This window comes from Mastigoproctus giganteus, chromosome 2 (genome assembly GCF_048544385.1).
Source record: "Mastigoproctus giganteus isolate SK-2022 chromosome 2, ASM4854438v1, whole genome shotgun sequence".
In the NCBI taxonomy this organism is placed as follows: domain Eukaryota; kingdom Metazoa; phylum Arthropoda; class Arachnida; order Uropygi; family Thelyphonidae; genus Mastigoproctus; species Mastigoproctus giganteus.
This window is the reverse complement of record NC_143576.1, coordinates 136,658,284-136,672,669: the sequence shown is the minus strand read 5'-3', so window position 1 is coordinate 136,672,669 and position 14,386 is coordinate 136,658,284. Positions and strand designations below refer to the sequence as shown.

At 39.3% G+C, this 14,386-nt stretch overlaps 1 protein-coding gene across 2 annotated transcripts in view; it reads left to right on the top strand.

Moving 5' to 3' along the window:
- Nucleotides 1-14,386, top strand: part of LOC150089586 (rab11 family-interacting protein 4-like) — a 202,759-nt gene that overhangs the window by 55,328 nt on the left and 133,045 nt on the right. For both annotated transcript variants that reach the window (XM_090368680.1, XM_090368679.1), the window contains exon 2: nt 9,203-9,302. In XM_090368680.1, the coding sequence (XP_090224806.1) occupies nt 9,203-9,302 (100 nt within the window). The remainder of the gene's footprint in view (nt 1-9,202; nt 9,303-14,386) is intronic.

Genomic DNA, 14,386 nt, shown 5'->3' with positions numbered 1-14,386 from the left:
CAGTAGTAGGGAAAATGATGGAGGCAATGATCAAGGGTGGAATTCAGGATCATTTGGATCGAATTGAAATTCTCAAGGATACTCAGCATGGTTTCGTAAAGGGAAAATCATGTTTAACAAATCTGGTTCGCTATTTCGAAAGGGTCACTCACGAGCTGGATTTAGGGAATAATTTCGACATTGTTTATTTAGATTTCAGCAAAGCTTTTGACTCAGTCCCACATGAGCGGTTGCTTTATAAGCTGGAACAGGTTGGAATCACTGGGAAAATCCTTAGATGGATAGAAGGATGGCTTCAGGGCAGGAGGCAGAGGGTTGTGATAAATGGCTATTCCTCAGATTGGGTTGATGTAAGAAGTGGGGTTCCCCAAGGATCAGTATTAGGACCACTGTTGTTTTTAATTTTCATAAACGACATTGATGAAGGGATAGAGGGCGTGATGTCTAAATTTGCAGATGATGTTAAAATTGGTAGAGTAGTTAATGATCACTGTCAAGCTGAGCTTCTTCAGAGAGACCTAGATAGACTTCAAGAATGGTCAGAAAAATGGCAGCTGTGCTTTAATCCAACAAAGTGTAAGGTATTACACCTGAGAAACAGTAATCCCAAAAAAACTTATTCACTTGGTGGAGTTCAACTAAACCCAGTACTGGAGGAAAGGGACTTGAGTGTTACGATACGGTCAGACATGAAATTCTCTGAGCATTGTAAACAGGTTGCAAGGAAGGCCCATGGTGTCCTATCGATGATCTATCGAACTTTTGCAAGTAGAGATAGGAACGTGATAATCCCATTATATAAGGCTTATGTTAGACCACACTTGGAATACTGTGTTCAAGTATGGAGACCGCACCTAAAGAAAGACATCGAGCTTCTTGAAAGGGTGCAAAGAAGGGTAACTCGCCTGGTGAGATCGGCAAAAGGGCGTCCTTATGAAGAAAGACTTCGAATATGTGGTTGCAGAGTTTGGAAACTAAACACCTTAGAGGAGATTTGATTGAGGTGTTTAAGGCTCTGAGAGGCATCAGTAAAATGAATGAGGACAAAATTTAAGATTATAAATGATGCTAGAACTAGGGGACATAAATTCAAGTTACGGGGGGAAATGTTTAGATTGGACTGCAGGAAGTTTTATTTTAGCCAGCGAGTTATAAATTACTGGAATAAGTTGCCTTCATGGGTGGTAGAGGCCGACAGTTTGGGGAAATTCAAAGGTCATCTGGTAGTACTTTGGGGTAAGGGAAGCGCATAGGATGATAGGTTTAATTTCCTTTTTTTTTATTAATTATTATTATTTAGTTATTTATTTTATTTTTTTTTTTTGGTTTTTATCATTGTTTTATTCGGATTTTTTTTTTTTTTTTTTTTTTTTTGGCTGGTGCAGCATAAGCCATAGGCTTTTTTGCACCATGCGGCCGTTACTAATACTAATACTAATTCTAATTTCACTGCCTCTAAATACTCTAGTGTCTCTAATTTTGTCATTTAAATTTTCATTAATGATAATATAATCTATTATAGACTGTGTTTCTTGCTTCCCATGTGAAGTTATCTCTCTCTCTCTCTCTCTCTCTTTGGGTAATTAAGAAAAATTTTTTTTTTTTTTTTTTTGCCTTGTGCAGCATAAGCCTCAGGCTTCCTTGCACCATATGGCTAATAATAATAATAAATAATAATAATAATAATAATAATATATTCCAGTGACCTGCAACACACTGGCCAAAAATAGACGACGAAGTACATCTTTCTGGTACCCCTTAAAATGTTATATTTGTGTCCCCTTCGTTCTTGTCTCTCGTATCGGTGAAAATATACTTCCCTCGTTCATTTTACTAATCCCTTCTAGGACCTTATACCTCAATCAAGTTCTCCGTAAGATGTCTAGTTGCGAAGCTTAGCAGTCCGCTCCTTCGAAGCCGTTCTTTATATGTACATCGATAAGCTCCCAACGCCAATGCAGAAATAGTTGTCTTCCTTGCATCATTTAACCATTCTAATAGTAATACTAATGCTGCTTACGAGGAAGATTTCTCCACCAAATAGCTCGGATATACTCTCTTCCCATCTCGAGGAGAAGAAATAATGGAAGCGATCACTTCCCATTGAGAAGAAGCGCTTGAGAAACTTATATCGGATGTTCGCCAGCAATACTCCGAAGATCTTAATTCTCCGAAAATTGATGTAGAAGGACTGCGAGCAAATTCTAAGGAAGACCCCCGCTTTGGAGCTTTAACTGTTCGCTGACAAGAACTTATGTGTTAACTTGCGTTTTTCTTGATTTGTCTTTTGATTGTATAGTAAATTTAAATTTATCAGAACTTCTTCCCTGTGCTGGGAAACCTATATAGAAAGTTTTATAATCACATTGTATGTGCGTGTGTTTTCTTGTGTACCTCCAGCTGATATGCTGTTTTCAGATGTGGTCACTCTTGATCGGATACTGATTTAGAATAAAATAAAAAAATAATATCGATACTAATACCAACTTTTGAAGATATAATGAATCAAAACCCATTTATCTTGCTATATTTCACGTATTTTAATGTATATAAAGTTTTATGTATTTATTATTTAGTATCTAAAATTAGATTATCTTGCCGAAAGATCCCGTACAAGAGTCCAGCTTGACTGAATCCTCTACTCGAATTTTAACACGCAATAGAAAGCTGTAAGGAAAGAACAAATAATGATAAACTGCACTTCAACTTTCAGCGCACATGCGTATTGAAAGATAGTGATTGGTGGTAACGAAGATCGCGGTGTAAACGTAGACTGAATATGCGACAGATGATCTCTCAACTGTCGCATTAAAAACAATTTGCCAACAGTCGGAAGACCTGATTAAATAGTTGGGACGGAAACTTCAAAGCGGCCTTTGTGCGAATTCTTTGAAGGAATCGCATTGTCAGTACGATGTAGGTCAAACTGCATTTTCATTTTATGCAGCGCGTGTCGAAGAGGCTCACTGGACCTGGTCAGATATTGTCACTCATGGGTACACCGCCTATCAAAATACGGCTTATCGCTTAACGCTACGCGACAGTCGGCGGAGTTGTCTTTACACAGCTGACCGACCTCTATTCAACCAACGCCGTGTCGTAGAATCGGATCTCTTCATCCGCAGACACCTGCACAGAGCGTTAACCCACAGAGTCCGTGTCGTGACCACATACAGGCAACGCAGCTTTCAGTATCCGCGAGAAAATAGACCAGAAGCTACATTACACGGGTCTTTTATGTATCAATGGAAGCTTTCAAACACGCTTATCCTAATTAGCCCGATCACGTGAACGTGGCGTTGTTCCAGGAAAGACGATGCCATCCTGCGGTAACGCGGGATGCTTTACATCGGTGTTGATAAAAAACTAGTTTTAAGTTGCAGAGAATAATTTTTCACGGACCTATGGGGACGTTTTATCTACAAGATATAAGATCAGTGACAGCGAGAATCTTAACCCAGTGAAAGAAAGAAATGTAAGCGTAAGAAACTAATACTGGAGTTAGACAGACTTGCAGTGTATATAGGAGATGCTGCAACTGACTTGTGTAGAGCAGAGAGAGAAGAGTGTTGCCTGCTGTGGTTATTGATATTATTGGCATTAAGTATGTTCCTATGAAAAGTAATTTGCATCTATATACATGGAACGTCTTCTCTGCTGTTCCTGAGCGTACTGCCACCTGAGTGTACAGGATGCCGTTCTTGCTTGCTCAAGGATACTTAGCGTGAAGTACACCTTGATTCAGTGGAAACGTTCCCCTGATTTTATTTTACTTTTGCTTCAGAATCTGCTTATTTGTAAATGTCACTAACGTGCGAAGGTGGTGAAAAGAAACCTAGAAACTTATAAACCCCAGTTTATAGGTTTCTAGAATCTTCATTCAGGAGCTTTTTATATAAATTCCTGCAGTTAAAAACTACTTTGATATAATGCCATTATTCCCCCGTTTCCCTTTTATCCAATTATCTGCATAGCCATAATACTTAGTCATAATAATATATAAAGTCAGGAATTTATTGGACAAGAGTTTATTCTACATCAGTTTGATGATAGCACAATATTAAATATTCCCCTCCCCTTCCCCCACGGAAACTGTACTGATGGAGATCAATAATATTTCGCCTTACTGTTAGTTAAAAGCAAATTTTCTTGCAGCTAATTTGTAGTTAATCATCATCGGTTTAATTTTATGTCTCCTTGTTTATCGCTCCTGAGGAAAGAGAACAAGATCCCCTTTTAGTGCCTCTCTCAACCGGTATCTCGGAAATTTATGAAATCTTGATGAATAGAAGCAGTGCACGCATTGCTTTCACTTCGAGTACATCGTTAGAGCAGATGTCGGCAGATTGTGTCACCATGAAAAAAATCAAGTACTGGAACACAAAGAGAAAATAAAACTATTGTTCGATCAGACTTTGACTTGTAATACAGCCGAAGTCCTCGTCCCCACGAGAACATTTTTCACCAATCTATGACCCGTATCGACGGAAATAATCTCCCAGCACAGCAAACAATGTTGGCCTTTCTGGATGAGCTTTCACATCCAATCGTCCCATAACGGTTCTACTAAGCTCAGACTAAGATCTGCGCGGGCCAGCTGATCAACATCATGTCATTCTTCCCAAACCAAGACTTCACACAACAAATATTGCAATAACAGGAACGGTCATGTTGAGAAACATTAGGCCTTGTACCATAAAATTTCTTCAGTATTGGAAGAAAACAGTGTTAGCGAGGATGTCACAATGTCATGTCTTTGCATTATACCCAAAAACCATTGCGCCAACACCCCACCACGAAAAGCAGGTCCAAACCATCAGCCTTCCACCACTGCGCTTCTCACTTGAGACTTTATACATGTATTCCTTTCAAAACATTCTCCGTGTTTCCCACTCAAGATCTTCCATGTGATGAACACAGCTTATATCAAGATTGGTCGCTCCGGAGAATTCTCACTCCCACAAAGGCCACGTTTGCACTTGTGGTTGTACATTCACTTTTCGAGATTAAAGATTTGTGGGTGGCAGTTGGTGATCATGGAATCCTAGTTAGCGCAGCTCTCTGCACATGGCATGTCTCACTGCCCCTTATAGGCATAAACAACATTTTAAGTAAAATGTGTTGCACAGCTTCTCTGCTGGCCCTTAATTACATCCTCCATAAGACCGCTGTAAAATAATAACCAGAATAATTCGTTGTTTTCTGCACAGGTTAGCGAAAACATTGCCCACCACGAAGTTTCGTCTTCCATCACAAGCAGTGCTGTGTTATTCTACACACTGAGAGACATAATCCCTCTTTTATCTTGAGTGCTTCCTGAAACAGCAGTAAAGAGAAGTTTCCAACATTACGAGAAGACAATGAGCTTATCGGACTTGCATCATTTGATGTCCTTCTTATTTATTCTTCGCGCCCATCCCACGTAGTCCACTATTGTGCCGAGAGGTCAAGGAACTCTTGATCTGATATCGATTTCTTCCCCTTGTCCAGCCAAGACACTTCCTGTCAGAAATCCCATCTGCTGAACTCTCCACCATTCGTAATCCTCATTCTACGACGCTCACACCTGTTATGCGAAGATGTACTTGCTTGTAATTACCCTCGTGCCATGCCGTGTCCTTTCATTCCTATTATTAATGGCATTATAAATCAGCCTAGCAGTCTAGTCTACCTTAACGATAAGCAATGTGTTTTTTGAAACATGGTCTTCGACTTCTGAAACGAGCGACTGGGAACAGGACTGATTTTATAAAGAATTAAATTCTTGGAAGTATAATGACATTACAGATCGATTTTCGATATAATCTTACCCTCCTTCCGGTCTTTCTGCCTCTTTGTGTTAAAAGCGATTGATTGCTGAAGTATTTTTCATTCTTAATCACACCGCGCAACCCCTAAAACATACACAGATGCATTACAGCTTAAGTTACCTATGCTATCATATCATAATAAAATACAGTAATATGAAAATAAAATTAATTAGTAATAATGATAAAATTAATTAATATTAGTATTAATAATAGTATAAGATTTCGGGGAATATATCAACACAGGCAGTAAAAGCACACGAATTTTATTGTTTTAAAACGTTTAATAATAATAATGAAAACCAAAGTGAACTCTTTAGGAACACTGAACGGTGTTTTAAATACTGTATTAAGAAATTCTTATTTCTTTCTTATATTGCCAGAGTTATGAACTTAAAGATAAAATATACAATATGAATTATATACACTGTTGTTCAAAAAGGTAAGTTACCATTTGGACACTATTAACTAAAATTTAGATAAACGTAATTTGCTTGAAGTTTTACAATATTTTATATTGAAAAATTCACTCAAATTGCAAGAAATTTGACGTTACGGTGCTATTTAACACGATAAATCTCAACATGATACTTAATACGACTTTAATCTCTGGAACATGAAAATCGGAAGCTATAAAATGCACACTACAACAGCACCATTCGTGGCTAATCTAATGCGGTTCGCAATGCAACTGATTAGGTTTTCTGCAGAATACAAAAATATTCGGAACGGTGGATGGTATTGGCAGAATGTGTCAAAAATGGTAATTTCAAGGTAGTCAACAACGATAGGAGGTGAGAAGTCCTCAAAGGCGAGTTGAAGGCCACCGAAGAGTTACGGCGTCTAAAAGGCAGACCCCTATCTGCTCCTGAAAGTAAGAAGTGATTGGAAGATGACAGCCTGCATCTCTCTCTCTCTCTCTCTCTCTCTCTCTCTCTCTCTCTCTCTCTCTCTCTCTAGGAGAGGTTGAGATGTCTTCATCTCAAGAAGACATCTCATAGTGTGTTATCCTCTCTTTATTTTCTCAAGACAGTTCGTTTAACCTGATGAAGGTAACGTCTTCTTGTTTTCATTCATGGGATTTCTTCGAGTAATTAGTCCATTGCGAGTTGAGTTGTTACTTGCGGACGGAAATGGTGAAGACAAGCAAATGCGCCTAAAAAGCTAACCACTGAACGTTAAACTGGAACCTTATTTTTTTTTTTACCTTTATTACCAACCTCCACAGTATTTGACGATCCGCGTGGATCACAAATATGATAGACAAGGGAGACGCAGACCTCTGCCAAGGAAAGTCTGTATTGAAAATATTGTTTGTTTTATAAAGTAATGCGTGCTAGCGAAAGATGTTGCTAATTGCCAGACTAAACTAAAATCAACATAAAAGGTACGGCTAATTCTTATTTTTAAATAACTCTTTGCTTCCTTTTATCGATTAACAATAAATTTAATTTGGTAATAAAATCTTTTTGAAAATTGGACTTTATTGAAAGATATTTGAGAATGTGTGGAAAAAAATCCATGTGCTGGGCAGTACTTTAAACCTTATCTCGCAATAAGCCGGGTTAGGCCAACTTTTTTAAATACACTGTTCGACAAAACGTGGTGTAACTCGTCCAGATTGCAATGAAGAGGAACAAAATTTAGTATAATGGTGTAGCATAGAATAACGATGAAATGAGGAGACAGAGAGAAACTTCGGGCAGATATATGGGATATTTATAGGGGTTATATAAGAATTGCCAAAGTGGTCACATTACAGAAGTCGATATAAGACGCTCGAAAATATGGTAAGTCACATCAGTATGGCGTATGATCCCCTCCAATGGCTAAACAGGCCTGACAGCGGTGAACCATTCTCAATACAAGGGTGTCTATAAGATTCTGTGGCAACAAATCCAACAATTCTTCCTCCAGTGCAGACCTTAGCTCATGAAGTGACCGAGGAGTTGGCTGTCGGCTTGCAATGCGACACCCAAGAGCGGCCCACACATATGCGATTGGATTTAAGTCTGCTGATCGTGCTAGCCACGGGGGCGTTGGATATCTTCAATTTCAAGGCATTCCTCCACCACTTGAGCGCTATGTGCAGTGGCGTTCTCGTATATGGAAAGAAAATCTGGATCAATTGCCCCCATAAAAGTCGCACACAGAGTTCGAGGATCTGCTCTCGGTATCTCTGCGTATTTACAGTACCTCTGTCGAAAACATGATGAGGGGTACGGCCGTTGATCATTATTCAGGAGAACACCGCCTCCTGAGAGTCTCTTTCTCCGATGTTGGAGGGATTATTCCGCATTTCTCGTTGTCTCCAGATGAAATAACGTCTAGAATCTGTTTGTAGACTAAAACGGGACTCATCAGAGAACATAACTGTACCCAATTTGTCAGGGCTTCAACTCACATGTACATGGCACTAGTTTTGACGAGCTCTGCGGTGGTTTTGGGGTTAATGGGATTCAAGGTATTTGTGTTTGTATGGCGGTCTCCAGGGTTTCCCCTATAACCAGGGAAACCCTGGAGACCAGGGGTTAATGAGATACAAACCACTGGATTCCTTGCGCATAGTCCATTTGAATTGAGCCTTCTTAACACAATCCGGTTGGAAATGTTTTCATCTGTGGTTGCACATCCTCAAGAGACAGTTGAAAACAGGACATCGTACGGTTCCGTCTTGCTGTTAGAGCCAGATAACGGACTGTTCTGTTTGACGTAGCCCTCGGCCGACCCTGGCCAGATCTTCTTGTAATGGTTCCTGTCTCCTGAAACTGCTTTCATAGAGCCGAGACGAGATACATTAAGACGTGCCACCTCCGCCTGCGACTGCTCAGATTCAAGTCATCCAGCAGCCTGCCATCTAAAAGAATCATCTCAACAATGAAAACTTACCATCCTGAGTACTGGTGATGTGGCTATCCCACTGAGCAAGCCAAGAAACGGGGATGGAGTGATGTGGTCGCAACCTGTGTTTTTATAAGCATGAAAAATTTGAATAATGTGCGGCTCTGTAAGGTGGTAGATCGATGTCCATTGGATACTCGGAATTTGCATGTCACGATGCTTATTATATCAAATATTCTTTTTCAGCGACACTGTTCACAATAAAACATTCATCAGAAACATTTTGTTATGTTAACTTTGTCAAGCAGTGTATATTTTTGATCTCTCTCTCTCTCTCTCTCTCTCTCTCGACTCTCATATGCATGCTTAGAACATAATGAACTAATACATAACTGATAGCGATTACGGCACTTTTCAAGTGTGAAGGTCAATAAACGAAGTGTTAGCTGGCGCAGCAGCATCTGGTAATGGCCGACTTCTTTGGCCTCATTACTGACCACCATGTCCTGTTTGTTAATTAGGATTTAATGCGGTGCTTATTTTTTCCCTTGTAGAATGTTGATCGATTAATGAAATGTCTGGATCCGGAAAGCAGTGGGGTGGTCACCTTCTCCGACTTCTGCCGAGGGGTCAACTTAGCTATGCAGAATGGAGGTGAGTATTTTTGGTTAATTATGGACTCTTATACACTTGTTTGTTAACTGCATGTTTTGCTCATAAAAAACGAGTTCATTGGACTGTAAAAACTCAGACGCATTGTATTCTAATTGCCCGCAGAGGAAGTGCTTTTAATCACGCTAATTAGCACGATGCCAGGGAATGCATCTCGCATTAGGGGAATCGCCATCCTGTCAGCGAAATTCAATCGGTCATTACCTCCCCGGAATTTTTCACAGATTGAATTTTTATCTACAATTCACGAAGTATCCGAATTTTTTAGTTTTCTTAGCTACAGCAAGATATTTAAATAGGAATGGATATTTTTTATTGATTTATTGGATTTTCTAAACAGATGACTCCTGGAGATAGAAACGCTTTTCTATTTTTAGATAACTGTAGCATTTCTAGATAATAAATCACAAAGACTTTAGGCCTCACGTCGCTTTCTGTATCAGAGATTTTAAGAACAATTTTGAAACTTAAAAAGATCATTATGTTTTAAATAATTTTCTTCTGATTTTAAAAAAAAAATAAAAGGTGTATTGAAATGGTCTGTCAAGGACAAACTACTTATTTCCTTTTCAAGAAAAAATAAACAGTCTCCTTGACGGATCATTTTCTTTGATTGTGTTTAAGAAAGTCCACCTGTTTTTCTTTCTTTTCATAATCATACCCGCATTTAATTTAAAAATGTCTAATGTATTTCAAATATGACCACGTTCGTAGCAATTATATCGTTATCTTTATTAGTATTAAGGTAAGCCAAATGGCAGTTCAAGGCTTAATGCAATTAAAAGCGAACAACAAAAAAAGCTTTTGTCCTTGTAATAGGCCTGTTTCACGACCTTCCTGGGTGGGTGTCTTGGGGATTATGTGTTTCGAAAAGCGTCCTTTCTTTAGGTATAAATTTATTCATATACCAAATTAAAATTACTGCGTTATTCATTTAAAACGAAACTGTGTTTAGGAGTTAAAAGGTGGAATTTTAATTTTAAAATTTTCTGTAGGAGTGTGCGAGTGAGTCACTATTCTGTTAGGAGTGGGATTATGCCCTGAATTTGAAAACCGGTCCTGCATTTGTTTAGTTATTCGTATTACCGTTTTAATTTCAGATGGAGCATCATGCGTTGTACCCCAAGAAAAGCGCGTGCTCGATGTTGAGCATTTTTCCAGTTTCAGTCTTACAAGGAGTGCCGTCATGCATTCCAAGAACCCTTTCCAAATAAGGAGACTCCTACTAAGTCTTCTGTTATCATCATTTGATCCGTCGTTTTCCAGAGACTGGTGTCCATGACATAAAAAACTCAGCTGCTCTAAAGCAGTGTTAACAGAGAGAAAATTAACCGAAGTTCAGGTCGCACTTGAGAATTCTCCACGGAAGTGAATAAATAAATTGAAACAGCAGTGTCAACTATCGTATGAGAGTGCTCATAGGGTAATAAAAAAATTTGGCTCGCTCGCATATCACATTCAGGTGGTCCATGAACTGAAAGAATCTGACAAAGGTGCAGGGATGCGATACTGCAACTGGCCGAGTAATTTTACCCGTACTGAAATCGATACCCGTCTGTGCTTTTTCTCTCTCTCTAATGTGGCCTGGTTACATTTGTCTGGTTATGTAAATAGTTGAATAATCGCATCTAGAGTTCTGCGAATCATGCACCATTTTTGAAGAACTCTTGTACCTAAAATTGGAGTGTGGTGCACAATTACGAAAGCCATACAATATTTTTCAACAAAACAATAAATGCTGAACCTTACCAGGAAATTTTCACAAATGTGATGTTTTGGTTAGAAAAAGATGAACAATATTGGTTCCAGCAAGATGGTGCTATCTGCCGTACGACCAATTCGACTATGAATCTGTTGGGAGAATGTTTTGGTCATCATTATTTCAAAAGTATTATGGTGATACGCACCTCTGGATTATTTCTGTGGGGAACGTTAAAAGAAAAAAAAAAGTGTGTAGCAATAATCCACAATCGCTAGAGGAACCTATACAGAGCACTGAAGTCGGTGTCCAAAAGATGGACCCAGCTACAATTTGGCGTGCGCAGTATGATAAACAGGGCAGATGTTTACGTGCGCAAAGTGGATATTTGCAACACTTATTGTGATTTATCTATACCTCATAAAAGCGTTATTAATGAATAAATAAGTCACTTATTTTTGTTTTAAAGTTGCATTAATTCCTGCATATATGGTTTCGCTTTAAATGGATTATGTGGCTTATTCTCAAATGTGTAAGTGTGGTTTATTCTCAAATTAGCTAAAATTTAATGAGATGCTGACAACGAAAACATGACCTGAATGGTGAAAACGCAGAATATTGAAATTTATTAAATGGTGGGAAGTACTAGAAGGCTGACTGGGAGATACAATTATCCCACATTTTGTCCTTTAACGTGAGTTTAGGTTTCCCATTTAAGGAACTAGTAATAATGAGTCATTGCTTGTGTGCTGTCCGTGAAAAACTAGGTTGTCCTGAACTTGAAACTGGACGTGTCTTGAATTATTCAGCAGAATCGAATTGGGTTTCCAAGGGCGATAGGATAGAAATGAAATAAAGCCAGGTTCATTCGATAAGGAGTGTGTGTCACATGACTGCACTAAATTAGTGGCGTAGGTCGATGCCTCTAGACTGCGAAAACCTCCGAGCATGTCAGCCAATTCGTAGCACGTATGAGGATAATTATTCGATTACTTTACGCTCCACTAGACTAATTATATCCTCGAAACTTTCCGGATTTCTTACCCCTCAAGGGATGCCCGTGAATATATTTGTTTCTTGTTACTGAAGACATTTAAAAACAGTAACACATTGGCTCGTATTTCGGAAGGTGCTTTGCGGGGAAAGGTTGCTTTCTGTATACAGTAAGGGTGCTGAAACATAACTCTCGACATCCGGACAGATAAGAAAACAGAGTGAGCAGAACTGTCAGAAGTAGACCCTTGGATATCGGATTGTATATGAGGTGACCAGAGAGAGAGAGAACTTTTTGTGAATGAAGATGAGAAAGATGCTCTGGAATAGAGCAGAACTGGAAAAGTGGACCAGATGGGGGAGGGAGGAGTAAGAAAAAATTTCCAATGTCGTGTAGAATGGCCAATGCGAAGATGTACGGACAGCAATACGATGCGTTCGCATGGCCAAACGCTCTTTGGCTGCTTGTCTGCTGATGGAGTTGTATTCATGTGGCGACACAATGACTGGAAATGTCTGATGATGGCGGTGAGTGTCCTGCTGAAGGCAAGCAAGTCCTTAATCCTGGCGATTTATACAGGTTACATGAGGTGGTTTACCATTGTCTTTTGCACCTATGTGCGTAGATCTGTAGCTGGATTTGTTCAAAGCTGGGTTGATTGTTTGCGGGAGGAAAAATCTCGGAATAACTCACAGGAGGAACCCTGCACCTCCGCTTGAGACCATCTGACCAGAATTCCTCCTGTTTATAACGGGACGCGAACACCGACTGCTCAATCGATTGCCGAAAGAGTAAGCCACTATACTGACAAGGAGGTGCGCATGATATAAATAAATAAATTTCGCTCTCCCAGTCGTCTGAGCACGTACAGCATATTTAGTAGGATTTATTCAATTTCTAACGTTTTTGTGTTATGTTTGCATTTCTGTATGTACTTACTGAAGAAGGAGTTCGTTACTCCGAAAGCTACTTGTATTAAGACTTATTAAATTTAGTTAGTTACTGCTTCCACTGGCTCTGTTGTATTCTCTTCTTCTTCTAAATAAATTTCCCGTTTATATTCTCTTGAGATAATCACAAGAATTTAGAATTACAGCATGTCGGATTCAGCAATTTTTGCTGTATTTTGTGGCATCGTGTGTTTTCGACCTCGTGTATAATTAGTGAAAGAAAATGTTCCGTAGGCTAAAATAGTACGGAGGAATTTCGAATCAGATTTCTGGGGCATTCATGTGATGATTCATCTGTTAGTAAAAACTGAAAATTTTCGGTCGCATTCGTAACAACTGAAATTTTTCAGTTGTTCTAATGCAGTAGATTTTAAAATATCTGGTAACGCCTTATGGTATGATAATATCTTTGGAAATTCAGTTATTTTAGATTAGCAAAACACAATAAGTGTGATAAGCGTAAATGGAGCGATAAACTCTAAAAATCTGGTTTGGAAGTTCAGGGCAGTATTGTTTTTGATATCTTTATATATTTCAGAGTAGTCTTACATACCCTTTTTTTTGTTTTGCTTTTTTTGTGTGTTTTGGTTGTTTAGCAGGTTGAATTGCGTGTTTCTGGGGCCGTGTTGACTTGGAAGCCTGGAAATCACCGCATCCAGTGTCACCCCTCAGGAGCAACATTTTCGAAATGCCGCATGTGGATTTTCTGAGACTGTGTATCGGTAAAGGAAGGGTTGGTTTAATTTCGTATTGTTTTGTTTCTTAAGAGCTAATGAGGACGCGTGGTGTCTTCTTAAAATGGTGAGGATCGTCATGATAGTTGTATGATCAAAGGTGGATAGGTACTTTGCGCAATGTCTTCGTCACCTATGCAACATTTTTAATTAGCCAGAAACATTATCTGAAACGACATGGTAACACGGAAAACACAGACGGTTTAATACATATAGTAGTTGTACTGTGCTGCTGCTGCCAGCGAATGTAGAGTTTTATTCACATTCACTTGCAGCTATTTGTTTGAACCAGGGACGCTTGCAATAGAAGGCTCCAGTCCGTTTTCAAGGTTCGATTGGGCAGTGTCTGGTGGTGGCAGCAACAAAGAGAGCTACATTGAGATCATTTCAACTGTAAATGGATACGCAGGTCACGTGACACGTGTACGGAACCCGACGTTGTCTGGAAGTATTCATACCTTTGTACACCAGCAGCTGAATCCTTGAAGAGTCCTCGAGGACAAATATCAAACACCTAACACGCTATTTCGGCACGATTCAGACAACGTTTTCAATGTTACGCGTTAAATATCAAGGGCACGTGCCTTCAGGTATGACGTTAACTGCGTTAGCATCGCGGCTAAGCACTTCGGATCTCTCTTCGTGTTCGTCTGCAAGTACATATCTAAGACAGTGTCTTGAATTACAAC